Source organism: Fusarium oxysporum, chromosome VII (genome assembly GCF_013085055.1).
Source record: "Fusarium oxysporum Fo47 chromosome VII, complete sequence".
NCBI classification, from domain to species: Eukaryota; Fungi; Ascomycota; class Sordariomycetes; order Hypocreales; family Nectriaceae; genus Fusarium; species Fusarium oxysporum.
The window spans coordinates 234,396-262,355 of NC_072846.1; the positions used below are offsets into that span (position 1 = coordinate 234,396).

Sequence of the window (27,960 nt, forward strand, 5' to 3'; positions counted from 1 at the left end):
TGGCTGAAATTACCTCAACTTGCGGGGTAAAGGATTTTCTAGAGGCATTACGAAGCAACGGGTTCATTAGTCAACACACAAGGTGAGCTTGAGCCAAGCTGCCATCGAATGGCTGTGGTGTTTCACATTTGTGCATTGCATTACAAAGCCATGACTAACGCTTACATGAACGCCAGGCGATGCGGTCAAAACATCGGATATTGGACACTGCACCCATTCCGAGCCATCTGTCGTGGGAAATCGTACTCGCTCATATTCACACATACACGCCTTTACTCAAGCATAACGTAGTTTTCGTGAGCTTCTCCGAGACAACGCCTGACTTTGGTGTGGTGCAAAGCGAGCCCTTCTTCGGGCCGCCCAATAACAGTGTCCAGAGCTTTCTTTGCTCCCAGCGGCTTGAGTTGGCTCCGGGTCTGAGGCAGGATGAGGAATGGCCTATCACGTTTCTGAGAATCGAGAATGGTATTCGTGCTCGTGTGGATGCTAGAGCAGGTGTTACTGTATGGATTGAGTGTCTGGTTCGTCGACGACCAAACCCTGGTACACTGAGCACACCAAGTACACCAAATACACCAGATTCTTTTACGGATGAGTGGGAGCTTTATGAGGAGGTCGTTGTTGAGTCCAACACTCTTCTTATGCCTTTTGTCTCTCGGATGACTGACTTGGCTCATCCTGGAATTTGTCAGAGGATTATGAATGACATTATGAGCAATTATTGGGTTAAAGTGAGGAAAGCTTAAAAAGCATTATTAATATCCAGTATGTACCTGATCGATCTCCCGCCTGTATTACTCGAAGAAATGCTCTCAACACTACTGGTATAGCCGTAGGAGCTTGCGGAAGAGTTTGTCCGAAGGAGCCCGTATGTCGCAGGGGTCAGAATATCAAATGAATCCCAATAGGCCACAAGCTACCAGTGACTTCATTATTTTTTACAACTTGAAGCTGCGCCCTTGTTTTCTACGACTACCGCATGCTGACAGTGAAATTCGGCCTGCCAATTTTAGGTAAGCCAATGGTTTTGACTAGCGCCTCCAACACGGGGTATAGAACCGTGCGGAGAGATTACTGAGCGGGGTGTCCGGCCTCAGTAGCCTATGAAACGTGGGCCTTCCCCACGCCATAAACTTCGGCTATCACTAGTTTACCCGATGGCCCCAGTTCAAGAAGACGACACCGTTTCCCCGTAAGCCGTTTCACTTGACCTTCCGTCTACTTCCTTAGCAGCAGCCTAGCAATCCTTTACCCATCGTATCCGCCACAATGACTGGCATAACTCCTTCTAATCCGCCGCAGTCACCGGTACACAATGCGGCAGAAGCCGCCACTAATACGGCCCCAGTTGAAGTGGACACGCGTCCCGTGTGCCTTCCCCACCCCTTTTCTTACGTTATTGCAATCTAATCACCGTTCCAGGTTAACGACAGTGACTCAACCTTAAGTAGTGAAATGTAAATCACCAGGTCCTTTTCGAGTCTGTTACTTATCGAAGCAGATCAACCTACACTGCGTCTTTGACCTCGAGCGTCCTGAATTATCCCACTGAATTCGGTCGACAATACCATGCCTACAATGCGGACTGTAAGACCTTTACTGAGTTCGTACGACTTTGTACGACTTCTGATACTTTACAGCCTATAATTTTCCCAACGACGAAGCAGAACGAGAACGACTCGATCTGACACATTTGCTTATAACTAAAGGCATTGGCAATCGCCTGTTTCTAGCTCCAGTTGACTTGAATAGGTCGGCAAGGGTTTTAGATGTCGGCACAGGGACAGGTATATGTGGGTATTTTGTTCAGTCTGGCTTTGTGTCGATTCATGCTTATAGAAATAGGGGCCATTTGCGTCGGTGAAGAGTATCCTAGTGCTGAAGTATGTAACGCTTTCCCTATATACGGAGCAAGAATTGCTAACATTCTAGATTATCGGAAACGATTTGAGTGCTATCCAACCCACATGGTATGTTGAGCCCAAGCTTGACGTGTAGCAATGTTGATAGAAGAAGGGTTCCCCCAAACGTCAAGTTCGAGGTCGATGACGTCGAGCAACCATGGGTTCACGATAAGTTTGACTACATTTTTTCACGCTACATGTCGACTTCCATCTTGGACTGGCCAAAGCTAGTTGAGAACGTTTTTGAGTAATTAAGCGCGAAATGAAGGGATAGCACCAACTGATCGTCAACAGACACCTTCATCCTGGCGGCTGGGCCGAATTTCAGGACTTTGACCTTCTCTACTATTCAGAAGACGGCTCAATCACGGACGATCATCACCTCCTGAAATGGATCAAACTATTCATCGATACAGCAAGAACGAAGCTAAACCGCGAGCCCTGCCCAGGGCCAAGACTCGAAGGGTGGATCAGGGATTCTGGCTTCACCAATGTTGTCCACCGAAAGTTCCGATTGCCTCTAGGATCATGGCCCAAAGATCCACAGTTGAAAGATATAGGCATGTGTAATATCGCTCAACTCTTGGAAGGCCTAGAGGCTTTCTCTCTGAAGATATTCTGTGGGGTTCTGGGCATGCCCATGGACGAAGTCCTGGTGATGTTAGCCCAGGTACGTCAGGAACTGTATGCTCGCAAGTTCCACGCTCTGTTTGATTTGTAAGTCTACACCTCAAAGCCATCCTAGACTTGATCTAACGCACTCAGCCATGTTGTATATGGTCAGAAACCATAATTTCCAGTTGAGTCTCGACGGGAGCGACCGAATACCGCCATTGGTCCTTACGTCTCGAGCTACAAACCCATTCCAGCAGGTTTGAGCTAAAATGCGGTTTCATGTTCTAAGTCAGCGAATCACGTACACTCCATGTCTTACGAGAGACAACGAAAGTATTCGTGCCGTTAGGACATCATGGAACGGTCATCACCGAGATTCTCTACACCCGACTCTGCAAGGTCACGTAGTGCTTCAGAACGCAGACGTTGCTAGACGTCTGTCATCGACTGTTGCTAGAAGGAGGAGAGTGTATTGTACATTCTGAATCCATTCGTTCATATCCCAAGACCTCTTGTCGAAGTATCCAGGCAACTAATCTGGATTTCTGTGGCATGGATAACAGCGGGGCAGGATGGGTGACCTCCGATTTTGGTGGTACACCTCTTAATCGGCCTGAAAGAGTCGGCTGAGGGATGCCTTGCTTCTGGGCGGCTTGGTTCTGGATTATGGAAGGTTGGTGTAGATAAAAATCCTATAAGCGTTGAGGAGGACTGTTCGTGGAGGAGGCATTGATAGAAATCTTACATTGGTGCCGTGCAACCAAACCGCCTATATAACATAAAGTTTGATAGCATGATACGAGTGCATGACTTGGGCTTACGAAGACAGATCGTGTTGAAGATTGCAAAGAGAATACAGGAATAAGGTCAGCCGACAGAAACGCGACGCGTTTCGTGTTTAGGTTTTCTGGTTTCATTGGTGCGGTACGAGAAACGCAGTGCGTTTCCATTGGGGAAAATATGGGGCGAAAATACTAGACGGTCATTGGTCAAACACAGGAAACGCAATGCGTTTCTGATGATAATTCTTGAGTAGGGCCATAGAAGTCTCTTCGACGTAGAGGGAATTGCCAAGATTGGGCCACAGTCCCCGAGATACATCGAACATATTCCAAACTTTATGACTCCATAAACGTTCCAGTCTCGCAGAAAGCACCGTATTTAACCGAAAGTTGGCCACTTCTCCTTGCAGAGCATTCGACATCCTATGAAGTCGGATAACGAATGCGAGAAAGCGTTTCTGAAGCACCCTATATCTAGTTTCGCTGCTCTTCTCTGCCACAAGACAGAATGGATTTTCGCCATAGACATGAAGCTTCGGACTCGAAAGCCAGCATAAGAGGGTGCGGCCTGTGTGATGGACTGTGTTCTCGCAGCGATCTATCACCAAGTCTAATGCCCTCATGGTACACGATATTTTCTGTTCATCCACGTAGGAGCTCCTAATACACAAATCCCCTTGCTGGCACCCTTGTGCCATAACATAGTCTGACATCAATGAATGTCGATCTGGTAACCGCGTCATTGCTCGTAGGATATCACGTCGAGCGTTCTCAAAGATGACCCGCCATTGAGTTCTCTCTGGCCATAGACCGGTAGATGCAAGAGCATCGCTGCCCAAGTCCTTGGCACTCATGCGTGGCTGATTCATCTGGTCAAAAAAATTCTCCTCTCGCTCTAATACATCACTTAGATGGGCGCGCGCCTCACAGTTCAGGCTTCGGACGTCTTTGCTCAAATCAGGCCGAGATGATTTTGCGAGTCTTGCTCCCTTCTTCGATTTTTTAGTTTCTTGAAGGACCTCGAACCATCTGCTACCTTCCCGAGAAGGAAAGAACCGTTGACAGGCGACGCCCTCGATCCATGGTAACTCAGCAGCCGGCTCCAGACCTGATATTGGCCTTTCTCTCTCTCGTGGGTTTTTCCAGAGGTGCTCCTTCATACAATGGAGCCTCATCTTTTGGGCTTGGCGGAACATACAGCCACATTTCCGGCACTTCCGTCCGTCCAATCTCGGTGCAGCAAGGCAAGAAATCGGTTCAATCGGTATGTATGGTAGTTGAAGTTTAGCCTGGTTTTGGAGAAGATTTGGGATTGCGTTGACCTGCTCGACCAACTTGCGCCGGCACTCCAGAGCAATGTCGTTGTGTTCTGTCCTGAGGTGTGTGTTAACCTCGTTAGGGAGGGTTGCAAATCCGCATAACTCGCACACTAAAAGTTGATATTCTGGAAGAATAACGAATGGGTAGATTGGGTTGGACGATTGAGACTGCTTACTAGGGTCCATTGTCTTCATTAGCAAGAAACTTATTTTACTGCGATTAGGTATATGCTTCCCTATATCTCGGTCTTGGTTAAGGGAAAGACCTCTATAAACTATTTAAGAAGATTATTACTAGTAAATGTACACTGTGAATTACGCGTACTCGCGCCCTCTCACCAACTACGCGTCTTGTGATTAATTTAATTGACCCTGGTCTAAATGAAGTCTACCCCTAGCATAAATGAAGTCTACCCCCTGTGAAACTCAAGCCTACTCCCTGTCAGGTGGGTCTAGAAATTAAATTCTACTCCCCTGTAAAAATCAATTCTACCCTGGGTTGTTTGGCATAAAACAAATGAATTCTACGTAGAATTGATTTTGGTATGGTGCACTAGGCCACTTTCTGACCAAAGTTACGAAGATTATGCAGCTCTGCCAATGGCGAGAGCGAACCCTGTACCATATACTTTTTTCGTACCTTGTTCAGCCGTTGCATTGGAAACTGCGGTCGTTGTTGGATTCCAATGGTAGGATATGAATGAAGAGGTAGCGCGTACTCGAGAAATAATAAGCGCTGCACCCAGATAAGTCCCGACAAGTTTGGACAATACTCTCTGGCTAGTTGAAATCGCCGACAATCAGAGGAGAAACCTAAGATGCCACTAAAGTAAACAAGCAATGCAGAACCGGGTTGTCCATCTACAAAGTTTTCCATGATTAGCGATAAGCTGAGTTCAAAGAGAAGCTCAAGAAGTTCCTCAGCGCTCTCGACTGCCATTCGGTTAATGGATTCGTGGCCGGAATCTCGATGGAATGGCGACAAGTCAGGCGCATCCCGACTGTCCGTATCTGACATCCAGTCATCGAGACTGTCCTCTCTTTCACTCCCTTCAAAATACCCGTCACCTTCTTCACTATTCTCAGAGTCATCACTGGATCCTTCACCAGATATGCTGCCTGTGTCATTGCTATATGGGCTTTCATAGCGGTTAAAAGGATTAATATCGATGTTTTTGTAGTTGTATTGCTGGGATATGTCTGGATCGTGATCTAGCATATGCGCTCTGGGCCAGCTTGGCCTCGTCATGTCGATATGTTGCCACGCATAGTGTTCCCATAGGTGCTTTACTTGACTCGCTGTTCGTGCATCTAGGCGAATGTTGACTTCCTGCTCTCTGAATACATCCGGCAGGAGGTATGCTCGTAATGTGAACGCGATGAACCGCTTCCACAAAAGTCGATACCTCTTCCGTGTATTTGGCTCGACTTTGAGAGCAAATGGCTTTGCTTGGCAGATATCGAGTCTGGAACTAGCCAGCCAACATAGAAGCACCCGACTCGTGTTTTGCGCTGTAAGCTCACATCGATCGAGCATGGCATCAACAGCACTCAAGAAACACATTATCTTTTCTTCATCCTTTCCGGGGATTATAATATCCGGATCGCCCTCGGATGGACCTTGTCCAAGGATATAGCCTGTCCCCAATGGACTGACTTTAGGAAGGCGTGTCATTGCCTGTAGGATGTCTCGCCGGACATTTTTATATGTGATTTGCCATCTTGTACGCTCTAGCCACAAGCTTGTCGCCGCGAAGGAGTCATCGCCGAGAGCCTTGCTGTAGAAGCGTGGTTGAGTTTCAGAATTCCGATACATCTTCTCGCGTTTTAACACCTCGCCAATATGTGCACGCGTTTCTGGCGATACTTTGCTGCTGCGAATTGGCTGCTTTGTGATGATTGTTCCATTGAATTCCAAGGTGTACCCACGGCCTGCCAGCTTGCGCCCAACCTCGAACCAGCCACTGGCCGCTCTGGATCGAAAGAACCGCTGACACATAACACCCTCTCTCCATGGTTTTTGGGACCGTGCATGAGCATCATGTACCCTGGGCCTTCCGCGACCTTGAGGATTGGTCCAGGAGTGATCATTGGCATAGTGTTGTTGAATCTTTTGGTCGTCCCGGAAAACACGCTGGCATATTGAACATCCTCGCCCATCAGTTTGCGGGGGGTCAAGCTCTAGAATCGGGGGGATTGTAGGGGGCGGAAACTGGAATTCAGCGGCTAATTGTGATTGGTTTTTGATAATTCCAGGGAGCCTATCGACAGCCTCCACCACCTGATGTCGCGCAGCTGGTGTCATATATTTGTGCCTATTGCGCAAATGAGTAGAAACCTCATCTGATATACAACCATAGTGACATATCTGGCATACTAGCACTCGATAAGATTTAAGATATATAAAAGGGCCCAGTTCTGTCATGATAAGTAAGGATAATTCAACGGCAACCTGCTAAAATAAAAGTGGAAGTTACAACTCTAGCTGCTATACGCGGTTGTCGCGTCGCGTACCTTATGTAAGATATTGACGGATTTCAATTGGTTAACAAAAAATCAACTCTACCCCTGTCGATAAATTCAACTCTACCCCCTGTAAAGCGGGGCAGAAAAATCAATTCTACTACAATTGATTTTGTAATTGACTACTAGGGCCCATATCATAGCAATGTTTTATTAAGTTGCAGGTCTCACGCAGGTCTCACATGTAGCCAAGCAAATGTGGAATCATCGTCATACAGGGTGTTAATGCAATACTTATCAGACCACTTTAGGTAAATTAGACGAGGTATTTTCCCACCAGACTAACACGATAGTTACCTCTTGGCATAAATCTGACAAGTATTCTTCTAACGCGCAGTCTGGAACCTCAAAACACGACGTATTTCCACCTATCAACAATCCTGGTTAGTGCTGACTGTTCAAAAAACCGCATGATATCTTGACAGTTTTCCTCTCCTCACAAAACAATACCACCCATGGCCGAAAACGCCACTGAAACCATGACGTCGAAGGACAAAAAGCCTGCTAAAGTCCGACAGCGGCGTGCCCATACGCGAAGCCGCACGGGCTGCGCTGAGTGTAAAGCTCGACGAGTAAGATGTGACGAACATCGTCCCACATGGTGAGCTGACAATTTGTTATTTGTTCAAATGCTGACTACATACGTAGTCAAAACTGTATCAAGAGTAAAAGGGTTTGTGAATATCCACCTGTTAAAATTCCTTTAAGGGAAAGAAGAGCGCTGGAGAGAGCTGGAGTTGCTCAACCGTGGGAACCTACACCATGGGACGCTTCAACCTCTTCGAAGCAACTTGAGGTGCTCAATACGCAGAGTCTGGTTCATCAACTTATTTTATCTAGTTCTAAGAAGAACCTGGACTGTTTGTCGATTAACATGCCGCTCAAATCGCACGAACTCTTTCATTATTGTGAGGCCCTTCATCCTGGACCAACAGGTCATTATTAACGTGTTCTTGTTAGTCTACCAACCAGGCGGAAGCGCTGGTGCATCACCTGCAGACCACCGCCAAAGACGGTTTGTTTATTCGGCTTACTTCATCACCAGAAAAAACTAACATTGAACAGCATGGCGTACATCATATCAGACCCTGAAGCACTTCGAAGTGCAGTTTTAATTGCAGCCACCCATTTCGGATTCAAGTTTGGTAACCTCAAGAACTTTGAGCAGACTTTTTACTTTCACACACTCGAGACGGTTCGCTTAGTAAAGGAATGGTTTGCAAAGGGAGACTTCACGGTTTGTGCAGCCATCACGAAGCAGATGGCAACGTTGGCGTACACAGAGGTATGGAGCTACCAATCATAATAATCGGAGGAGTACTGAGCCATTGCAGGTTTGCCGTGGTGATCATCAGATGGCGGAGAAACATTTGAACGCCATATACGCTCTGTCACGCCATAGAGAAGGGCGAGTGACCACTGGGGGCAAGACTATGGACCAAGAACTGTCAGACCGATACTTTCTAATGTACGCACCATCACCCGTCTATATTGTCCATTAACTGATATTGACACTATAAGAACTTCTACCTTTATGCATGGCATAACGACGGCCCTCGACGGTACCCGCCGACCTGCAGGCTTCACTGAGACCACGACCGGTTCAGTATCTCCGGACGGTATTCGCCGCATAAACAATTGGCATATCACAGATAGGGGCCATTACTTTCATAGCGTCGCACTCAAAGCTATTCGCGAGTTCCCCGTGACCTTCAACTACAGCGGAGAAATCTTTCAGGATATTCCGCTCGCCCGGGTGCTCCCAGGACTTCAAATTCTCACGCGAAACTTCTACGATGGGTATTCAAAACCATTACCCAGAAGTGCTCGCCAAATACAGGACGACTTCTGGCAATCGGAGACGTCGGCTATGCTGTACGACGGTCTTATTGAAGCACACAAAAGCTCCGTGCCCAAAAATCATAAATCTCAAGCCAACACTGGTGACGAGAATGAGCAGAAGGCTTCATGGGTTGGATTATTAATCGCAATAGAGCTGTACTTGGAGCAGGTAGTGGTACTCTGGCGACCTTTCACAAGGGAAAATTATCTCTACACCATGAGGATCTTCCAGCGCGATCTCGGCTATGCTCTACACAAGCCAGATGCACCACAGCTAGCAGATCTACTCTTCTGGGAGTCGTTTGTTGCGGTGATAAGTCTGCAGATGCACGAGAAACAAGGTGACCTCGCGAAAGAACCTGGTATCAGGCCGTATTTTGAAGGGTTTGCACGGGAGCAGAGTCGGGTTTTGGGATTGAAGACGTGGAAGGATGCAAAGGCGGCGTTGCTGAGAATTGCATGGCCTTGTGACTTTACTGATGATGATTATGTGAAGGGGATATGGGAGGCGGTGATGGAATATGAGGCTGTCGTAAACTAGACTTGGTGTAGATGAATTATGAATGCAATAGCCATGATCACTATTAATGTATCCTGGTGTCAGAAACTCAAGGTTTTAATCACAGCGTGGATTGACTATACGATACTTCTCGAGATTCAACTCGATAATTTGCCTTCAAAGGTAGTAAATAGATTCTTCGATATAATTGGCTCGTTCAAAAGTTTGACAACGAGGAAGCCGTTAACGGCACTTCTGTTTTTGGTCGCTCACGCTCCTGATATTTCGAATGGAACAAGGAATTCAGGGGTGCGTATCGGCAAGCCTTGTACGAGTGACGCGCATGGTCGTCTAAATAGTCAACATAGCTTCGTACGATATACAGATAAGACCGGCTTAGAGTCAAACAACTTTCTATGCCTCACCACTAATCACAATGCCTCAAGAACCATCATAGTCTCATTCTACTCTCACACACAGGGGCACTATTAGTAGGGTTATAAATCACTGCCTTATATATGCCTCAATACATACTACTCCTTGAGTAGGTTTCCATCGTCGTGAGTATTTCTGCCTGCAATATTTCTGCTTGTTTGAATTTGGGCCGCATTTGGAATATCCCAGCTAGATTCATCTTTCTACGAAGGACCCAATACCAAAGGGCACGGACCATCAAATCATGTATCAGGGCCTGATACAGGAGGTAATTGGTACATTAGGCTTCCTCGTGGGCTTTATCTTCATAACCCAGCTTTCCGGAGGGATTCGCTATACTGTGACTGCCGAAATCTCAATTCCATTGTCGCTAAGCTCGCCCGCGATATCAGCAAATGTTTTTTCCCCTGCTAAATCGATCTCGGCGCACCTTGGTGATAAAATCTATTCGTGCCTCATCCGTCTGCTTTTTAGGACGCCCGGAGCGGTCGGCATCGCAAAGGAATTCGTCTCGAAGGCTTATAGGTGGATGATTTAGATCGAAACCGCATTTAATAGCTCGCATATATATGCCGTTAACTGTACACACAGGAAGGCCCGTTATTTCGGTGATTTCGGCTGTCGTTTTTCCGCCCAAAGGGCTCATCAAGTAACCAACAAGAGCCCGGGTCGCAATATCTTTTTTCTGCATCTTCCTGGTTGTTAAGACAGTCAGAACAAGGGGAAAAACGAGGGGGAAATAAAGAGGGGAAAGGTACCGAGGAATTTTGGTGTGTATATTCGCTTGTGCCTTAGTCCCTGTTTGTGGCTGATTTTAGTTAGCATCTGCGCTAGCCATGACTTTTGAAATGCTCCTCCGTACATCTGTACGGAGTACATCACAAGGCTTAAAGACTAAAGCAGTAAAGATTTGCGTGCGGAACTTTCCGATATCCATCCGTCCACTGCGATATGTGAAGCACCTCTTTCCTTCATGTGATTATTTTTAACTCCTTCCTTCGAGAGAGAACGCGCTTCTCTGCACTTCCGCCATTCTCCAGCTCCCTGGTTGAATCCACGGCAGACTTGTTCCATCATGTTCGACTACGTGTATCTTGAACCGCTGCCAATCGTGGAGGCACATTTGATCATCAACTCAATCCTAGTGGGGATTGCGGTGATGGTTGTTGGACTGCGCGTATACTCCCGCATTTTCTCGAACGCAAGACTCGGTTTGGACGATGCCTTCATCTTAGTTGCCGCGGTGAGTTCCGGACGTTTTTGGCCGTGAACCAGTGCAAAACAGCTGGAGAGTAGTGGACGAGGAGCTGATAGGGACTTGTGTAGCCTCTTGGCGTGGGCATGTTGATCGTCCAAGGACTATGTGAGTGCCCCGACACAAGAAGATCGGATAACTTATCCCCCTCTATGATGTTACTAGCGGAAGACTCACTGCATCAACCTGGCAGGGACACGAATGGGTATTGGATACTCAATCACAGAAGCTGCAGTTAATATTGGGCTTATTCTTCGTGTATGCGACTATTTCCCTTCTTCCCTGACCCTATTCTTGCAGCTGTGGAAAATGCCCTAACGTTCATGGCCTCTATCTAGCTTCTGGTCGCTTATGAGCTCATCTTCTCTATGGCAACATTTGTCATCAAGTTGTCAGTGCTCAGCTTCTATCTACGAATCTTTGTTCATTGCAACCTGCGGCTATACGCAAAGCTCAGTATGGGTTTTGTTTCTCTATGGACACTCGGCAATGTACTGCAGGTTTTCTTGATCTGCCGTCCTTTTGCAGCCTCATACGATCCCACAGTCAAGGGCACCTGCGGTAATCAAGTTAGCTCGTTCATTGCCATTGGCGCTTTCAATGCCATCACCGACGTGCTGATCTTAAGTCTCCCGCTACCGGTCCTTTGGTCCCTCCAAGCTCGTACGAGTACTAAGGTTGGCTTGACCATTATCTTCTCGATCGGTTTGCTGTGAGTGCCTCTACTCAGCTTATCTCCCATACTTATCTTGAGCTATACCTCGAACAAGACTGACTCCATCTTCTCTCTGCCAAACAGGGTCTCCGTCGTCGCCATCATCCGCATTATCTCGCTAGCCTCAGTGGACGTAAAGGGCGACTTGACCGGAACCATGGTCTGGGCAGCCTTCCTATCGACCGTCGAGCCAAACCTGGCCATCGTGTGTGTGAGCCTGCCAATGCTAGCGCCTTTATATGCCCGGCTACGTGGGCGCCCTCTCCTCTCCACCAAACGTTCACGTGGTGTTCCTGACGGCATTAGTATTAGCGTCCTGACAATCGGCCAGATGGGGAAACGGAAGCGATTCAGCCGGATCGTGGACATGGATACTGGAGACACTTTTGCCCTACAGACGATATACGCACCAGACACTACAATTCATAACCAGGCTGTGGCTACTAGGGCTGAGGCAGAGATGAGATCGCGAGTAACGGTAGAAGATGCTGTGAGCTTGAACGGATCAACTAGATCACAGACCTCCAGATAAGCTGATTTGTGGATGTGGTTCCCGATGTTCAGCGTGGGTCTGAGGCGTGTTGCTTATCGACCTGTCGCGGGTCAGATACTGACAGTTTCTGCAGTTAAAGTCCGCATATATCTCGAGTGCTGTGATGGGCAGACTTCCATCTGGTGGCAGATCCATGTCCTTATCCGTTGGATCTTAAAGCGCCCGGGGATGCCACCCTAATAACAAGAACTATTCCGCAAATGCGATCACCTCCTGCAGCTGCTTCCTGATAGTCTTATGGCAAGCTGCAGTAGTAATGCTCGACCTTATCTGCCCCGGGCTTGATTGCTGCCGGACAGAGCAGACACAGCAGTACGTTAAGCAATTCGCAAAGCCGGATCGTCTGGCCTAGCTTGTGACGGTTGGGTTTTCCAAGGGATAAACTAGTCCCGTACTAGGTTTATGTTGGCAGATACAATAGGGTGTTACACTGAGCTTGAGCAAAGTGTCACGTCTCTTAATGGCAATTGATAGGGGGGCATGGCGAATTGATACGCGGGCATGACCCTTACGGGGGCATGACTTTTAGGGCCTCTGATTCGTCAAATCTTTTCCTGTTAGCGTTGGCAGAATTCTGCCAAAGCTCCCCAAGTACCTCGACGTTAACCCCCCTTAATTTTGCCTTAGTAACTTACGCGACGCGACCAAGTTCTCTCCATCGGCAAGCTGTATATCCGCTACTGTCTCTCAACCCTCAATGATTAGAACATTCGCCACGTCTCAATCCGAGTCTCCTTCCAGCTCAGAGGATCATCTAGTGTTGGAGATCACAAATATGAGACGACCAAGTCAGTGGCAAGGTGTGGAACAAGGTGGAACATTCCACGGAGGTGGTGCCTGTGCATTAACAGCAATTCTCCTACTGCATATTTCGAATGAATCAAGAAATATGAATCTTCCCATTTCAACATATACTTTAACACATTTAAACTCTGTCAGCCCGCCAAACATATGAAGTCAGTGCTTCTTTGAGCCAGAAACGTCTGAATATGTGGCGTAGGATGGCACTTTTCTTGAACCTCGTGCAGGGCCGCATTCGATACTTGAGCAACACAGGCGTCTTGACATTTTGCTACAAATCTCATAAGCTGCATCGTCGAGAGAAGGTGAGTTGACTTGCCAGTAGCTTTACCTGCTATAATACCATCATCAACGATGACCATCCGTAGCATGGTATCAATTACAGGACAGTATGATACCAAGAGAAGGTATCTCGACTCTGTTTCGGACCTTCCCGCAATGGGCTCTAAATCCGCCTTAACTTTAGCGACAGACAATGGTGGTGGCGAGAAACCAACCTTTACCGTGGCATCGTGCCTTACTGTGGTTGGTTGGTTGGCTAGCTGGACTGCCATGCTCAGAACACAGTATTAACTTCTTCATTTAAATGCTTCAGTTTTCAACTATCGAAAAGTGGCAGTTAGGGCCCCCACCTTGCCTCGTTATAGGGATGTAAACAAGGCGCTAAAAAATCGATAGTGTAAAGTACTAGTCTAAATATGGTAGCTGGCGTAAGATCCGACCGGCTATTAACCGCCCGGTGTGTTCAGCCGCATTCTCACTCCATATTGCAACCCCACCTCCAACCTCGCTGATCTCTCACTAACTCCGTCATACACACCTAAAGTTCCCCATGGTAGTAGCCAATTAGCAAGTTGCACGGCTAATTCACCATTGCCTCTGAGTTGCATGATGGCAGATCCTCTGAGTGTCGCAGCCAGCGTTGTTGGCCTCCTTACAGCTGCTGCTCAGGTCTCCAAAATCATCGCTAATGTCATGAATAAGGCTCGTCACGCACCAGAAGAATGCGGACGTATTAAGGCTGAAGTCGATGATATTCGAAATGTACTTGTTACACTTCAGCTTTTTATTATCAATCCTCGGCAGGTTAGTTGATGTATTGAATCTGGCTGGCAAAAGAGACCTGAAGCCCTGAACATTGACAAATCCTCCCGCAGGCTTCCCGGTCGCGAACCTCTCTTATTATGGTTGAGCAAGTCGTCGCTACATTAGCGGCCTGTGTCACTACATTCTCAGAGTTGGATACCTTTGCCACGGCCCTAGAAAACGAAACTAGCATTTTGGATCGGCTACGTTGGGCAAGTAAAGATAAGGACATCCACGCCATTCTTGTGCGGCTCGAATCTCACAAGAATTCGTTAACGCTGATGCTTACGATATTAACGTGGTATGCTATGATCTCTATCTTTTCGATACCGAGATATATATTAAAACTATGTCTTTTAGTCAGAACCAAGATGATGCCGAAAGCCGGGTAATAAACTCTGCCACTTGGTGGAAAAGATCTTATCACAAAATCCGACACTGAAAGAACGACTTGCTGCTTTAGATACAGGTGGTTAAGTAGCAGGCCCAGGGGACACAATAGAAACAAGACTGAACGAACTGAGCGTTGAAGAGACTGACGGGGGAGGTGAAGCACCCCCTGCAGCGGACAGCCAACCAAGATGGCAACGCAATGCACAGGGCTTTGCATTTGAGGAAGTTCTAATGAGCTCGAGGGTTTATCGCATTGTGGCAAAAGACAATTCTGATGCTTTCTCAATCATCGGCTCGGCCGGCAGAACCGCATCCTGGTCTATGTTATCTGGTCTCAGTCTCTCTGAAATATCGCACATTGGTATCCAGGCCATTCCAATTTACGTCACCGACATTACGATCAAAGAGCATTATGACTTTTCTCCAACTGCGGGCAACGCTTTCCCCACAGAGACCGCGCCGGATACAAGTAATCACGGGGCAGCAAAACCATCCCGTCGAGATCGTATCAAGGGCTTATTCTCATTCCGAGCCCAACCGCCGCCGGAACCAGAGCCAGAGCCTAAACCTACGCCTACGGTCTTTAGACTTCCCCTCCCGACAAGTATAAGATATGCGAATGTGGCAATCAGTCGCATTGATGAGGATGGAGTGGCGAGAATATATGGCTATATACCCATTATCGTCGCCAAAACCGGCGTTTACCTGAAGGAGAAAGGTCAGTGTGACGTCTTAATGATATTTGTACCGGTACCTGTTAGCAATTACTAGCCACGGCCGTTGAGGATATCTTTGCAACTACCGGAAATCCCGTACGAATGAGTGAACTACAAACAATATTTGACTCGCCCGACAGATACGGCAAGGGTTTAGTATGGGACGGATACACGGTTCACGACGCAGCTGGGATTCTTCTCCGATATCTCAAAAGCCTACCCGAGCCTATCATCCCGTACCATCACTACAACAGCTTTGTTGACGAGCTGGGATTCTTCATCGACCGAGAGTTAACACCAGAAGAGTCTTCCCAGGCTTTAGAGCTGGCTATCAAGCTTGTCATAGACATGCCCCCATTAAACCGCCAGTTGCTGCTATATATACTTGATATGCTACACGTTTTTGCAGATAAGTCTGCCGTCAATAAAATGACAGCTCTCAGACTGGTTAGCAGCTTTCAGCCTTCGATCCTGTCAGGGCCGCCGGATAAGATGGATGCCGAGGCACATCACGTCAGCGCTAGTGTGGCGATGTTATTGGTCTCGTATGAGACAGAGGTCTTGGAAGCTATGGATAAGATACTTGCCGATAGGTAGATGTAGTCTGAGACTCAAAGTTAGTAGTTATATAAAGGCTCGTGAATGTTTTATACATTTGTTTATTAAAACCACTACATCGGCACACGAACGACACCTACTACCGAGTTTAACCTATCTAGTTTGAAGAAATTAAACTGGCTTTTAACAAAGTACGGAATTCTTAGGGCCATTTTATCATACTTTTGGAATAGGATTTAATATTTTAAAGCAGTAATTGCGGACGCGCTGTTGCGATCAGAGCCCCACCTTACAGCCGCCTCAGCTCGACAGTGGCAATGTGCAATTCGGCTGGCAGTGTATGATTGCTTTTAGTGTGGCCGCCGGTTTAAGTATCAGGCAGCAATGGGCTGAGGAGACTTCGGCTATGTTGGTTGATAAAATGGCGCACCCCCGCCACCATACACGAAGGACCTCGTCGGTATTCATAATGAGGCGAGATAGGAAGCTCCATTACAGCCAATACCTGCAATGCAGTCGGAGGCTTTTTTCTTTTAAGGCGAATCCATAATACAGGTTCCTTCGCCAGGTCTTAGCTATCTTCGCGGAGCCGGCCGATCTGCCTGACAACAACTTGATGCTAACATGGTTTGCGGGGTAAAGCGTGTCACCGCACAATTGAGGAAACATACGACAGCCAATGATTGCCCATTCGGTTACTATGTAGAACATCAGCGTCATTGGAAGCTGGAACTTCAACCTGATGCATACTTTTTTTCTCTATTCTGAGGTGCATATTAGCTACAGAACTGTTTGATGCATTCTCCCGCGTAACTGAATCACCAATGCTTCTCTGAGATGTCCACTTTGTTCACATCTACACCATCCAGGAACCATCTCTCCTGCTCAGTGATCTTCACATCGTTTCCACTCATCTGCCTCTTCCTCATCAAGCCGTTAGAGGCAAAAGTCCAGTCTTCTAGGCCATAGGTACGCCACCATTGGCCATTTTCATCGTGCCATTCGTACCAGAACTGCACCGCAATCTGCGTGTAATAGCATTAGCATGCATCTTTTAAGTTTTTATAATGAACGAACCTTGTCATCAGTAAACGCAAAGAGCTCTTTACGAAGCTTATAACCATGTTCCTTCTCCCATTTCTTTGTTAGGAATTCTTCAATTGCGTCACGACCCTGCAAGAACTGATCGCGATTACGCCAAATAGAGTCCGGGGTGTATGCCATTTTCACCGCGGCGGGGTTTCTGGCAAACCGTCAACCTGTGGCTCATCCGAGATAAACAGGGAGCTCTGGAATTGTATAAGCCCTACCTGGTATTCCATGCATCCTGGGCAGCTTTAACTTTGATAATAGCCGTCTCTCGATTGAAGGGCGGGTGAGGAGGTCGTCCTTCGGAGGCCATGATGTTAGAGATATGGGGATAAGACTTTGCGTTGTTAAGTTTGAGTGATTATAGTTTGAGTCATTGCTGGAACGACTCTTTCGCTCATTATATAGTTCTGACTTTTAGCGGAGTGCGGCATGAGCGGCGAATGCGGCGGTGACTAATCTAGACCCTGAATTTTTGAACTTAGTCATTTATCACGAATCTTAATTTATGCCAAAAGTAATCTAGCCAGTTACCCTCAGCAAATCATATATGCCCGCTTTAAATGCATTGGATTATATAACCTACTCGTTATGCTTCGTAATAATAATAAGAACTAACGTGCATGATAAGCAAGTGCTCCATACAAGCAAGTACTCCACTATACTGTGTAATATAAAGGCAGACTACCCTATAGTATTTAAAACCTTAAATAAAATAGTTAAAACTCTAATAAAAATATTTTATATAATAGTATAGCTAGCTTTATTAAATTGTATTTTTTGAAGACTTTTAGCTATTTTATTTTATATAGAAAACCTTAAAATACAGTGTTTTTTTTTACAGTGTAAATAAACTTTAAGGTTTATAGCTATATAGGATTTTTTTTAAAAGTCTTAAAAATTTAATATAGCTTACTTTAGTACCTATATATAAGCTATTAAAATTATAGCCATTTTAGGCACAAGTTAAGCTTTTTATAAGCTTTTTAAAACTGAATTTTAAAATATATAGGGTAGTGAAGCACTTGCTTGTCTGGAGCACTTGCTTATCATGTACGTTAATATTTAATTATTCATTACTTAAAAAATATAAAACGTTATTATACTAAGTACTAGTTATGCCTTATAAAAGCCTAGTAATATTAACCTAATAGAGACTAGTTCATCACCTTAGACACATTACTATCATATACTTAATATTTCTGTCAGAAAAAAAAGCCCAAGGGAAACACCTCAAGTCACGAAGTTTACTATACTTCTAATGTTAGCTTGTCCAACCATTCTGGTATAAATTGCCAGACAAGCGGCATAGCCCATCATGATACTCGTCATGCAGATGTCCCTCACCCTCACCAGCCAGCTCAGCAGGGGGGGCCCCTAAGCCACTTATCTGGAATTCGTTTTTCGAGGGACTCATCCTGTGAAGTACATCAGACTGTACAGGCTGTGTACCTTCACTTGTTAGCTAAGCAGGGGTATTCGCGGGTGATGCCGCCTGCTGTCCATCGTAAGACGGGGTTGTGCCCGACAGCGGCGATACTCTGCTGAAGCCCCAACCATCTTGAGACGGGCCTGGACTCGGTATACATGTCATTGACATATCATCGTGAGGGGGTGGCGGCGCCACACTGTGACTTTGGCTATAGAACTTCCGTCGGCGGTAGATAAGACCACATCCCGCAAGCGCGAGGATAAAAACCACACTACAGCCAACGGCAATTCCCGCTGTGGCTCCAGTGCTTAGGGATGAGGACGGTTTGCTGGAGGAAGATGGAGGAGACGGTGGCTTTTTGGTGCTGGTCTCAGTTGAGCGTCTCGCGGTCCTTGTCCCCGACACAGCTGTGCGTTCCATGAGCACTGCAAAGTCTGGGGCGTCAAATCCGCTGGCTGGCGTTGTCTTGGTCGCGCCACTGGTGCTGCTACCCCCAATAGCCGTTCGGATATCGATAAGCACCACCTATGTGGTCAGGTTGGGCTGATACATTGCCCGGATCGCATCGTTTCGGTTCTGTTTGCCCAAGTTCATATTGTGTGTGCCTTGAATGGTCGGGACACATTTTCTCAGAGGCATTCGCGTAGATGCCACCAATAACGAGCATCTGTGCGTTGTCGATCACATTGCAACTCATCATACTTTTGGGGTAGGATCTGGTGCCGTTACGGTAGGTTGGATATGGACCTCGGATCCACTGGAAGCTTGGGATTGTAAGGATGTAGATATCATCGTAGCCTGTACCATCCACAACCCCTCTTTCGCCAGGCAAAATAAAAAAAGCTCCACCAAAACTCACCAACTTCACTTACATGAAAGTCAGCCTAAATGGATAGCTGCTCAAAAGAAATTACCTTTATTAATCATAAAAATGATTGAATGTTATGATTCTGACCTTATAAGGCTGTGCGGGGTACGCGATTTATGCGTGCTGTGCTATGGAAATGTCGTTAGTTTGTTCACCAAATTCCTCATCGCTCTTTGCCTTGTTTTTTGGTCTTTGTCTTTGACAACGACATGAAAATGCCTAGGTCAAGACTTCGATGGAAATACACCGAGGGCGACATGGCAGAGGCCATATTAGACGTTACTGACAATGGCTTTTCACCCCCTTAAGCCGCTTATAGACAGGAAGTGCCCTGCCCTGAAGGACTCTAATCGATAGACTTTACGGCCGCGGGGCCGTAAAAGAGCAGATCCACCCTTATCAATAGCTATCCAAGAGACAAAAGGATAGGCTAGCTTTCTAGATTCTCTATTAGGAGTCCTTAGGCTATACTCTATCCTATAGTTAAATCTGCACTTGCATTATAGGGCTGCTAAGATAGTAGGGCGAATATCTTAACTTAAGATATAATTAAGTAAATAAATTTATTAATTGCTATATAGACTTAAAGACTAAGATAAGTATATATTAAGAAGCTAAGAGGTTTAACTCTTTTATACTGAAAGCGGATTATTAGTACTTTAATATCTAGGATAGATAGTATAGCTAGATTAAGCCTAAAAATACCGTTAATATTAATAAAGGCGGTATTATAATTAGTTTCGGTAAGTACTTACCTCAATTACTTATCGGTACTTGCATTTTGACTAACTAATTATCTTTATTTAGGCCTAGATGGCTTAGTTATTGGAAGCGCGGACCTAAAACGTAAGGCCTTCCTTAAGGGACTACAGACTTGGAATTGGACTTCATTTATTAAAGCTATTACTGCTGACGGCCGTGCTTTAGTTCCTAGTATAATCTTTAAGGGGAAGGAATTATAGAAATAATGGTTCCTTAATAAGTTTAAGTAGATAGCAGACTAGTATTATATAACTTCGTCTAACAGGTAGACTAATAACTATATAGGCATTAAATAGCTTAAAAGAGTCTATCTGCCTCAGACTATACCTGCCGATAAGTCAGACGCAAGTCTGATTATTTTAGATAGTTACGGAAGCCATATAACAGTATATCCTCTATTTCCCCTATCTTACAATTAGTGCTAAGTAGTAAAAGGATGAATAGATAGCTAACGTACATGATAAGCATGTGAACCACTTTTCCCTCTTACACCTAACTTTTCACTTAATCAATTGATTTATCAACCACCAAGCATGTCAGACCCAAATTACGAAGCTAGAATACTTCTTGCCCTTCAGGCACTTCAAACTAATCCTAAATTAAGCCTCCGATGCGCTGCAGATATATATAAAGTTAATCGCATAACCTTAAGTCGCCGACAGAATGGTCTCCAATCTCGACGCGATTGGATTCCAAAATCACGCCGTTTATCAAATCTAGAGGAAAAGATTATAGTTCAGTTTATTCTCGACCTAGATATGCGAGGATTTCCTCCCCGACTGCGTGCCGTTGAAGAAATGGCCAACCGACTGCTCGCTGACCGCGATGCGCTACCTGTCGGCAAGCGCTGGGCTCATAACTTCGTCAAGCGGCAACCAGAGCTAAAGACGCGTTTATTTCGGAGATATGACTACCAGAGAGCCAAATGCGAAGATCCGACTATTATTCGTGGCTGGTTTAGGCTTGTACAGAATACAATTGCAAAGTACGGTATCCGATCAGATGATATCTGGAACTTTGACGAGACTGGCTTCCTTATAGGCATGATTGCAAGCGGAATGGTTGTCACAGGCACAGACAGGCGTGGACGACCTAAATCAGTGCAGCCTGGAAACCGGGAATGGATTACGGTCATTCAGGCGATTAATGCGGCAGGCTGGGCGATCCAGCCGTTTATCATCGGTGGGGGCCAATATCACCTCGCCAACTGGTACCGAGAAAGTAACCTCCCGGGCGATTGGGCTATTGCGACAAGCCAAAATGGCTGGACCGATAACGAGATAGGACTTGAGTGGCTAAAGCACTTTGATCGGTGTACAAGCAACCGATCAGTTGGTTCCTATCGTCTTCTGATCCTCGATGGCCATGAAAGTCACCACTCTGTCGATTTTGAGAGATATTGCGAGGAACATAAGATTATTACACTTTGTATGCCACCTCATTCGTCTCATCTACTCCAGCCTCTTGATGTCGGGTACTTTAACCTGCTTAAAAACGCTTATGGTCGAGAAATTGAGCATTTGATCAGATGCTCTATAACACATGTTTCTAAGACCGAGTTCTTCCCGGCCTTTTATGCAGCGCATCAAGCTACTATGACCGAAAGAAATATCAAGTCAGCCTTTAGAGGAGCCGGGCTTGTTCCTTTAGATCCAGAAAGTGTGGTCTCAAAGCTTGATGTGCAGCTGCGGACTCCAACGCCTGCTGAAGAGGTCGCTAACCCTTCAACCCCTTGGGTCTCAAAGACGCCAAAGACCGTGCTTGAGGCTGGCTCTCAGTCTGAATACCTTGAACGACGAATCATAAGACATCACAGTAGCTCTCCAGAGTCGGTTATTGAAGCTATGAAGTCTCTAGAGAAGTCAACAAAGGAATGTATGCATAAGATTACCTTACTGACAGCCAGGCTGGATGATGTTCAAGAGGCAAATAAGATACTAAGCCGGTGCCGAAGGGCAAAAAGAACCCGACTACAGAAGGGAGGAGTAATGACAGTAGATGAAGCAAGGCAGGCAATTGATCAGATGGATGTTGATGCGCAGGTAGTTGCAGAATCGTCAAGAAGTAGTGGTCAAAGAAAGTCGGTCGGACCGGGGGTTCGGCGCTGTGGAGTGTGCGGTAAGCCCGGACATAATGCAAGAACGTGCCAAGTAGTAATTGGGATGTCTGGGGAAGAATATAGTGAGTAGTTTTAATTGATTAATTGATTTGTTGTGTTTTTATGATGATATCTACCTATATGGTGTAAGAAAAGTGGTTCACATACTTGGATGGTTCACATGCTTATCATGTACGTTATATGCTTTTTAAATAACATTTATTACTACTATCTACTAGTATACTGCTCTTATAGACTTTAACTACTAGATAATAGAGTATTTAACGCATTAAAGGCTATATATTGATAAGAGTTAGAAAAGTTTACTTTATTAACTAATTCCGCTCTAATAGATAAAGTCAATTTCATTAGGGCCTACACTAAGGCTCGCCAAATTAGAATGACTAAGAAGAATATACTATCTGGCTAGAAGGTTACTAGAAACTGGCCTATTTTATATGCGAAAGCGTTACAGCACCCTAAAATCTAATAAGATAGGCCAAACGGTAGCCTAGTACTACAGCCCAAAATCAACTCTAGTAGAGTTGATTTTATTTACCCACTTTAAACCTAGTAGAGTTGATTATTGCCAGGGTGTAGAGTTGATTTAACGCTGTCCTATATACAGGAGTAGTAGTGCTGATCAGAACAGGGGTTTGTCAGGGGTTTGCCACAGAACGCGACACGTCCTTTCGCGTAAAGTGCTATAGCGGGGTAATATCATACTACTAGACAGTCTCGTTATTGATCAAGGCACTATCATTATTCAGATCTTGCTACTAGTCACCGAGTCACTATGACAGCTTCAAACTTGCAATCGGAACCATGCAGTGCAATTTATCCCTATGTTCTTCTCTCTACATACCGTCTTCTCGTGTGCCAGGTTTGTGGGTTCGCCTCTGTAGCCGATGAGGTTGCTACGCATTTGAGAACACGACATCGCGATATACAGCCAGAGCGTCGACAGGAACTGGTAGAGAAGATAAAACAGATCCCGAATATTGTCCACAGTCGGGACGAACTACGTCATTATTTACAGTACCCAACGGATACGATTGAACCCATTCCGTTTCTTGCGCCACCATAAACCATCAGAATCTCTGAAGCAACATTTAATGATTCTGGCTCGGACCAAGCTACCTCGGCGGACTGGAACCAAGTATGCAGAGATCGTGGAGGCATGCTTAACATGTCTTGATGATGACAATATAGATTTTGGGGATGAGTCTGAGTTTGTGGATGAAGATGGCATCCTGGTGGGTGTTCGATATATTGGAAAGGTAAGTAGACCTATCCTATCTCATCCCTTAAAGCTAATGAAGCCTAGGTTGTTACCAAGTTAGATTTATTATATATTTAACCCTCTAACTGAAGTTACCTCGAAGAATAATTCCACTACCATCCATGTCTGAAAGTGAGCTCCATCACTCTTAACTCTTTCTTCCCAATCACCATCCATTTATCACCATCCCTCATCTGTTGGCCTCTTCCCATTGCATACCGTTTATAGTAGTCTGTCTGGCTGCAATCTTCCAGCGCGCACACTCCGCCAGCCCAATCGGTAGGGGGCATTTTTTCATCATACATAAACACAGTCATTTCAACCAGCTCGGGGAACATATGTTTAATAAGCATTCTGATCGTGTCGCCAGCTCCTTGATGATACGTCCAACTGGCGCTGACAGCCAATCTCTGCAAACCTTTTCCCTCCGGATCACCAAGACGCAAGTCAGTGAATAGTCGTGATATTCTGCGATAATCCAGATCGCCGAGTACAACGACGGTATCGACCGCAGGTTTAATGTATAACACACGATTCAAGTCGTTTATACTATCGCCAGCATGCTCATATGGCGCAACAGTCGCAAGGGGGAACTTGACAGGATAAAAGTCCAATGCGGCAGATCTCGCCTCGGAACTGACTGACAGCGCAACAGGGTTGTTACAACGGCTTTGCCATTTTGGCACACCGCCATGTTGAAAGTCATCGGCGTAATGCGATCTGCGGGCGTGAATTTCGACGCAACGGGGAAAGAAAGAGTAGCGCCAGATTCTTAGCCGTAGCTCAACAGGCAGGTTGGGAAAGCAGTGAAAGGACAAAGATGGCACAGATGCTGGAAGCGCTGGCTCCACTGTTGTTTGCAATCTGCCGCTGGCCATAGTCAGCGTCCTCAAGGAAAGACTGACACAAGCTGATAAGATGGAGCAAGACTTGAATAAATGACGCAGGTGGAGGGGAAGTGGGGAAGCTGGTAATGTGATTCCTAATATCTACTTGTTTATAAAGAAAAGGTGGGGTTAAAAGCTATAAATAGTAGAAACGTACATGATAAGCATGTGAACCATCCAAGTATGTGAACCACTTTCACATCAGCATCGACATCCCTACCGAAGGCTTTCATCGCAACAATCCTCAGCCGCGAGGGAGTTGCCAGCAACGACGTCCGTTACATCATATCCCAAACTATTGCTTTGGACGGTTTCAGGGCTTGATAGATACATTCATCTGTTCTTCCCTGCTTTGTGCCATCGCCACATACATATTAACTCCTATAAGCGGACTTCAATTCCCAAGGAGCAATAGGGTTGGGGTAGGGTTATATTAGGCTATAGAAGCTATTTGCTCTGGTGCTATTTATATAGGGATTTTCCTAGGAATTATAAAATAAGAGATAAAGAGATATAGAGAAGAAGTAAGAGAGAAGGTAGGATATAGATATATAAGGTAAAGAAAGAGACTTAGGAAAGTAAGTAAGGTAGAGATAAAGAGATATTAATATATAAGGAAAAGAGAGATATATAGAGATATAAAGAGATATAGATTAAGGAAAAAGGAAGGTAAGATAGGAAGAATAGGGGATAGAGTAGGATAGATAAGAGAGAGTGTTTTAGGACTGTGCTCTCCTAGGCAGGTCTCGAGCTATAGAGGCAGCTGAGATAGCCCTAGTCTTAGTTAAGGCTAGGCCTATAGTTGAGTCTAGCTGTGAGGCTGCAAAGGGACTTAAGAGCTCTTGAAGCTGCTTATAGGTCTGTGAGGTCTCCTGATCCATAAGGCCGCCTGCTGAGAAGATAAGAGGGTGGAAGAAGGCTCCAAGAGACTGATATTTCCGCCGTTTCTCATCAGCAGCTTCCTTCAAGGTGCTATAAGGGTCTTCTCTTGTCGAGTCCTTGGAGATAGCTACGACTTGGATATCATAGAAGTAGCGGCTATTTCCAATAATGACTGCAAAATCAGCTCTCAGAGAGGTCTCTTGCTGGACTAGAGGTTCAATCTCAACCTCTAGGTCAGGCCGGCTACTAAGAGCTTTCAAAAAGGCCCTATTTATAGCGTAATGCCTTGCAATCCACCTTCTATTAGCACCTTTGCAAGTATCCTCATGACTGAAGCTAGCTATAGCTCCACAGGAGCTACAGGGCAGGTCTAGAGGCTTGATACTGTACCAATTACCCCGCGTATCAGGTCCTGATACACGATTTGATGGTCCGTGCCCTATCCATTATTCTAATTCCACTTTGCCTACTCAAGTATTAACGGCAGGAACGGGCCTAAATCCAATGGAAAACCCATGCAAAATAAAACTACGCGTCTTGTCATTAATTTAATTGACCCTGGTCTAAATGAAGTCCACCCCTAGCATAAATAAAGTCTAATCCCTGTGAAATTCAAGCCTACACCCTGTTAGTATGGAGCACTAGGTGGTGGCCTTGAAGACCTAACTCGCATTTGCCTACTGGATTTTCCTCGCGGGCATTGGGTCCTGAATTCCCACAAGCTAACAAGTATTCCTCATTGACTAACATCATCACAAACAGTATCACTCAAGCTGATATCATGAACCGCATTCTCCCACCAAATACTAAATTCTTCACGACACCACATGATTAGTCTTTGTAAACAAGAAATAATCATGTAGCATCCACGTAAATCCTCTGAAGAACCAATTTCTAAGCCCTGCCAAATTACCTGCTATATGTTAATGTCTGACTCAGTTGAATAGCCACAAGAAGAGATACCCTACCAATTCATTACTCGTCCGAACTGCAAAGTCAACTCTCCATTTCGTTCCATCCACGAAAACAACAGGAAGCATTGGCAATGCATCAGCTGAGGAGTTAGGCAGAGATTCCAGATGGCGAAAATGCGCGCGGAGCCAAGTTGCCAATTGCGCTGAGCCGACAATTGCACTATTCGAGCTGTGACTCTTAGTTTCGATGCTGATAGCAACGGGTGTATTGGCCTCATCGCTGGTTTGGAAATGGACCACTCTATTAGAACGGCTGGCTGATCTGTATTTTTTTAATGACACGTCAAGGTTTGAGTTTTTGGCTGGGTTCAGGAAGATGGCGTAGTCAACCTTGGCCTCCTGGAGGAATGGGCTTTGGTCCCGGAAATCAGGGTATACTCGACAATGTGTTCTGGGGTAGTGAACCCGTTAGTGCCAAAAACTCATAACTGTTACTGGAGAATGCGTCCTACATGTTCTGATAGTAAACATCTTGCCCGATATTATTGTCGTCAAAAGCTAGTTCCAGAAGTGGAGCGTGCACTGTGTCATTCCAACTTGACTCATGAGCAAGTCGCTGCTGACAATGTTTCGAGTTTTCAGTGATTTTGCTTAGACGCTTGAATACATAATCTTGATCCGCTTGTATATCAGGTGATTCAGTTGACAGTTCTGGCCGAAACCAACTGTCCAGAGGGGGGTCAAGCGGGTTTGCTTTCGCTGTCATTCGCTCCTATCAATATGTATCAGTATATAACTTCCTGGTCTCTAGGACGAAGCGAATTGGCTAACCTTGAACTGATGCGGAATCGAAGCACTTCTTGTTAGGGCCACTAAATCTTTGACGATTTGGGGTGGATTTTGCATTTCCTTATATGCTCTGCGTTCCAACGGAAAGTCGATTGCTTGACGGAGTTCAAGCTCGCGCTTTTTAGGGCTTACAGAGCCACTTTGGCGGCCAGAGCTTGTTGTGGATGTATTGCTGGATAATGTTGGAGCATTCGACATGCGTGGAGTAGCATTTGGATCAAGAGGTAGTTGGTCTGTCCTTTGTCGCTTTGAAGGACTGGGAGTACGAGGCATGATATTGAAATCAATGTCAAAGTTGTCGATCACGTCGTCAATTTGAAGAATCCACGCCTCAATCATGGAGGAATCAGTATCAGGGAGATAACTACTGTTGACAGCCATGAGGTGCTGCTCAGCTTCGAAGTCGTGCTATTGTTTGTGAATAGTTGGTTTCAACGTGAAAAGGAAATTGGTCTTGTCAAAACAAGAAGTAGTGGCGTTGGCGGGGGGATTTCATGAGCCCTGTCCAATGCAGATGATGTCCGTCGCGCTAGTCTCCAACTGGTTTTGACCCATGTCGAGACCTACCCTACTCAAGAATTGTCAGCAGAAACGCATTGCATTTCATATTTTTGACCAATCACCGTCTAGCATTTTCACCCAGGGTAGAATTGATTTTTACAGGGGAGTAGAATTTAATTTCTAGACCCACCTGACTGCTATTGTTTGCGTCGACAGCCTACTGTACCAATTACCACGGGTATTAGGCCCAATACCAGTTTTTGTGGCCCGTGCACTTACCCCATTTCGACTTTTCCTGATTCGTTGAATCCTGTCAGCCGAGAGGACAGCGGCTACCCTATGGCTACTGAGGCAAGATCTTTGTCAGCGGCGGGGCCCCACGTAAGGAGATCTCGTTCAG

The 27,960-nt window shown here is 45.8% G+C and overlaps 10 protein-coding genes across 10 annotated transcripts; 5 read left to right on the top strand and 5 right to left on the bottom strand.

The window, feature by feature from the left end:
- Positions 1 to 7: 7 nt before the first annotated feature.
- FOBCDRAFT_185986 (uncharacterized protein) lies at positions 8 to 746 on the top strand (the record flags this gene model as incomplete). Its single annotated transcript, XM_054705311.2, has 2 exons — positions 8 to 82; positions 177 to 746. The coding sequence occupies exon 2, from the start codon at positions 180 to 182 to the stop codon at positions 744 to 746; it is 567 nt and encodes a 188-aa protein (XP_054561286.1). The 5' UTR covers positions 8 to 82; positions 177 to 179.
- Positions 747 to 1,269: 523 nt separating this feature from the next.
- FOBCDRAFT_276347 (S-adenosyl-L-methionine-dependent methyltransferase) lies at positions 1,270 to 2,697 on the top strand (the record flags this gene model as incomplete). Its single annotated transcript, XM_059611519.1, has 9 exons — positions 1,270 to 1,368; positions 1,423 to 1,457; positions 1,502 to 1,587; positions 1,641 to 1,787; positions 1,846 to 1,883; positions 1,933 to 1,970; positions 2,017 to 2,151; positions 2,199 to 2,621; positions 2,670 to 2,697. The coding sequence occupies 9 exons, from the start codon at positions 1,270 to 1,272 to the stop codon at positions 2,695 to 2,697; spliced, it is 1,029 nt and encodes a 342-aa protein (XP_059465269.1).
- Positions 2,698 to 3,501: 804 nt separating this feature from the next.
- On the bottom strand, positions 3,502 to 4,806 carry FOBCDRAFT_139180 (uncharacterized protein; the record flags this gene model as incomplete). The annotated part of the gene is made up of 1 exon (XM_054705313.2): positions 3,502 to 4,806. The coding sequence occupies one exon, from the start codon at positions 4,804 to 4,806 to the stop codon at positions 3,502 to 3,504; it is 1,305 nt and encodes a 434-aa protein (XP_054561288.2).
- A 367-nt stretch (positions 4,807 to 5,173) lies between these two features.
- FOBCDRAFT_138793 (uncharacterized protein) lies at positions 5,174 to 7,045 on the bottom strand (the record flags this gene model as incomplete). Its single annotated transcript, XM_059608011.1, has 1 exon — positions 5,174 to 7,045. One exon carries the CDS (start codon positions 7,043 to 7,045, stop codon positions 5,174 to 5,176), a length of 1,872 nt encoding a protein of 623 aa, XP_059467440.1.
- A 478-nt stretch (positions 7,046 to 7,523) lies between these two features.
- Positions 7,524 to 9,526, top strand: FOBCDRAFT_251665 (uncharacterized protein; the record flags this gene model as incomplete). Its single annotated transcript, XM_031175108.3, has 6 exons — positions 7,524 to 7,744; positions 7,792 to 8,051; positions 8,104 to 8,158; positions 8,209 to 8,428; positions 8,478 to 8,611; positions 8,665 to 9,526. Exons 1-6 carry the CDS (start codon positions 7,599 to 7,601, stop codon positions 9,524 to 9,526), a joined length of 1,677 nt encoding a protein of 558 aa, XP_031046241.2. The 5' UTR covers positions 7,524 to 7,598.
- Positions 9,527 to 10,994: 1,468 nt separating this feature from the next.
- Positions 10,995 to 12,421, top strand: FOBCDRAFT_139015 (uncharacterized protein; the record flags this gene model as incomplete). Its single annotated transcript, XM_054705314.2, has 5 exons — positions 10,995 to 11,162; positions 11,246 to 11,282; positions 11,368 to 11,432; positions 11,513 to 11,886; positions 11,974 to 12,421. 5 exons carry the CDS (start codon positions 10,995 to 10,997, stop codon positions 12,419 to 12,421), a joined length of 1,092 nt encoding a protein of 363 aa, XP_054561289.2.
- Positions 12,422 to 15,043: 2,622 nt separating this feature from the next.
- Positions 15,044 to 16,035, top strand: FOBCDRAFT_140707 (Rho GTPase activation protein; the record flags this gene model as incomplete). Its single annotated transcript, XM_054705315.2, has 2 exons — positions 15,044 to 15,440; positions 15,494 to 16,035. The coding sequence occupies 2 exons, from the start codon at positions 15,044 to 15,046 to the stop codon at positions 16,033 to 16,035; spliced, it is 939 nt and encodes a 312-aa protein (XP_054561290.2).
- A 721-nt stretch (positions 16,036 to 16,756) lies between these two features.
- FOBCDRAFT_251667 (uncharacterized protein) lies at positions 16,757 to 17,443 on the bottom strand. Its single transcript, XM_054705316.2, has 3 exons — positions 17,307 to 17,443; positions 17,074 to 17,239; positions 16,757 to 17,021 (listed from the first exon to the last, which is right to left on the bottom strand). The coding sequence occupies exons 1-3, from the start codon at positions 17,396 to 17,398 to the stop codon at positions 16,815 to 16,817; spliced, it is 465 nt and encodes a 154-aa protein (XP_054561291.1). The 5' UTR covers positions 17,399 to 17,443; the 3' UTR covers positions 16,757 to 16,814.
- Positions 17,444 to 23,635: 6,192 nt separating this feature from the next.
- On the bottom strand, positions 23,636 to 24,474 carry FOBCDRAFT_227238 (uncharacterized protein). The gene has a single exon (XM_031195363.3). It carries the CDS (start codon positions 24,403 to 24,405, stop codon positions 23,641 to 23,643), a length of 765 nt encoding a protein of 254 aa, XP_031028709.2. The 5' UTR covers positions 24,406 to 24,474; the 3' UTR covers positions 23,636 to 23,640.
- A 2,244-nt stretch (positions 24,475 to 26,718) lies between these two features.
- FOBCDRAFT_295539 (uncharacterized protein) lies at positions 26,719 to 27,440 on the bottom strand (the record flags this gene model as incomplete). The annotated part of the gene is made up of 2 exons (XM_054705318.2): positions 26,719 to 26,982; positions 27,042 to 27,440. 2 exons carry the CDS (start codon positions 27,438 to 27,440, stop codon positions 26,719 to 26,721), a joined length of 663 nt encoding a protein of 220 aa, XP_054561293.2.
- Between the last annotated feature and the right edge of the window lie 520 nt (positions 27,441 to 27,960).

Excerpts from the sequence above, each read along its gene's own strand:
- FOBCDRAFT_251667 (XM_054705316.2), bottom strand. The coding sequence starts at position 17,398 with ATGGCCTCCGAAGGACGACCTCCTCACCCGCCCTTCAATCGAGAGACG. Across the intron at positions 17,240-17,306 it reads CAGGATGCATGGAATACCAG|AAACCCCGCCGCGGTGAAAA; the intron begins GTAGGGCTTATA and ends ACGGTTTGCCAG. Across the intron at positions 17,022-17,073 it reads TTGCGTTTACTGATGACAAG|ATTGCGGTGCAGTTCTGGTA; the intron begins GTTCGTTCATTA and ends TATTACACGCAG.
- FOBCDRAFT_227238 (XM_031195363.3), bottom strand. The coding sequence starts at position 24,405 with ATGGCCAGCGGCAGATTGCAAACAACAGTGGAGCCAGCGCTTCCAGCA.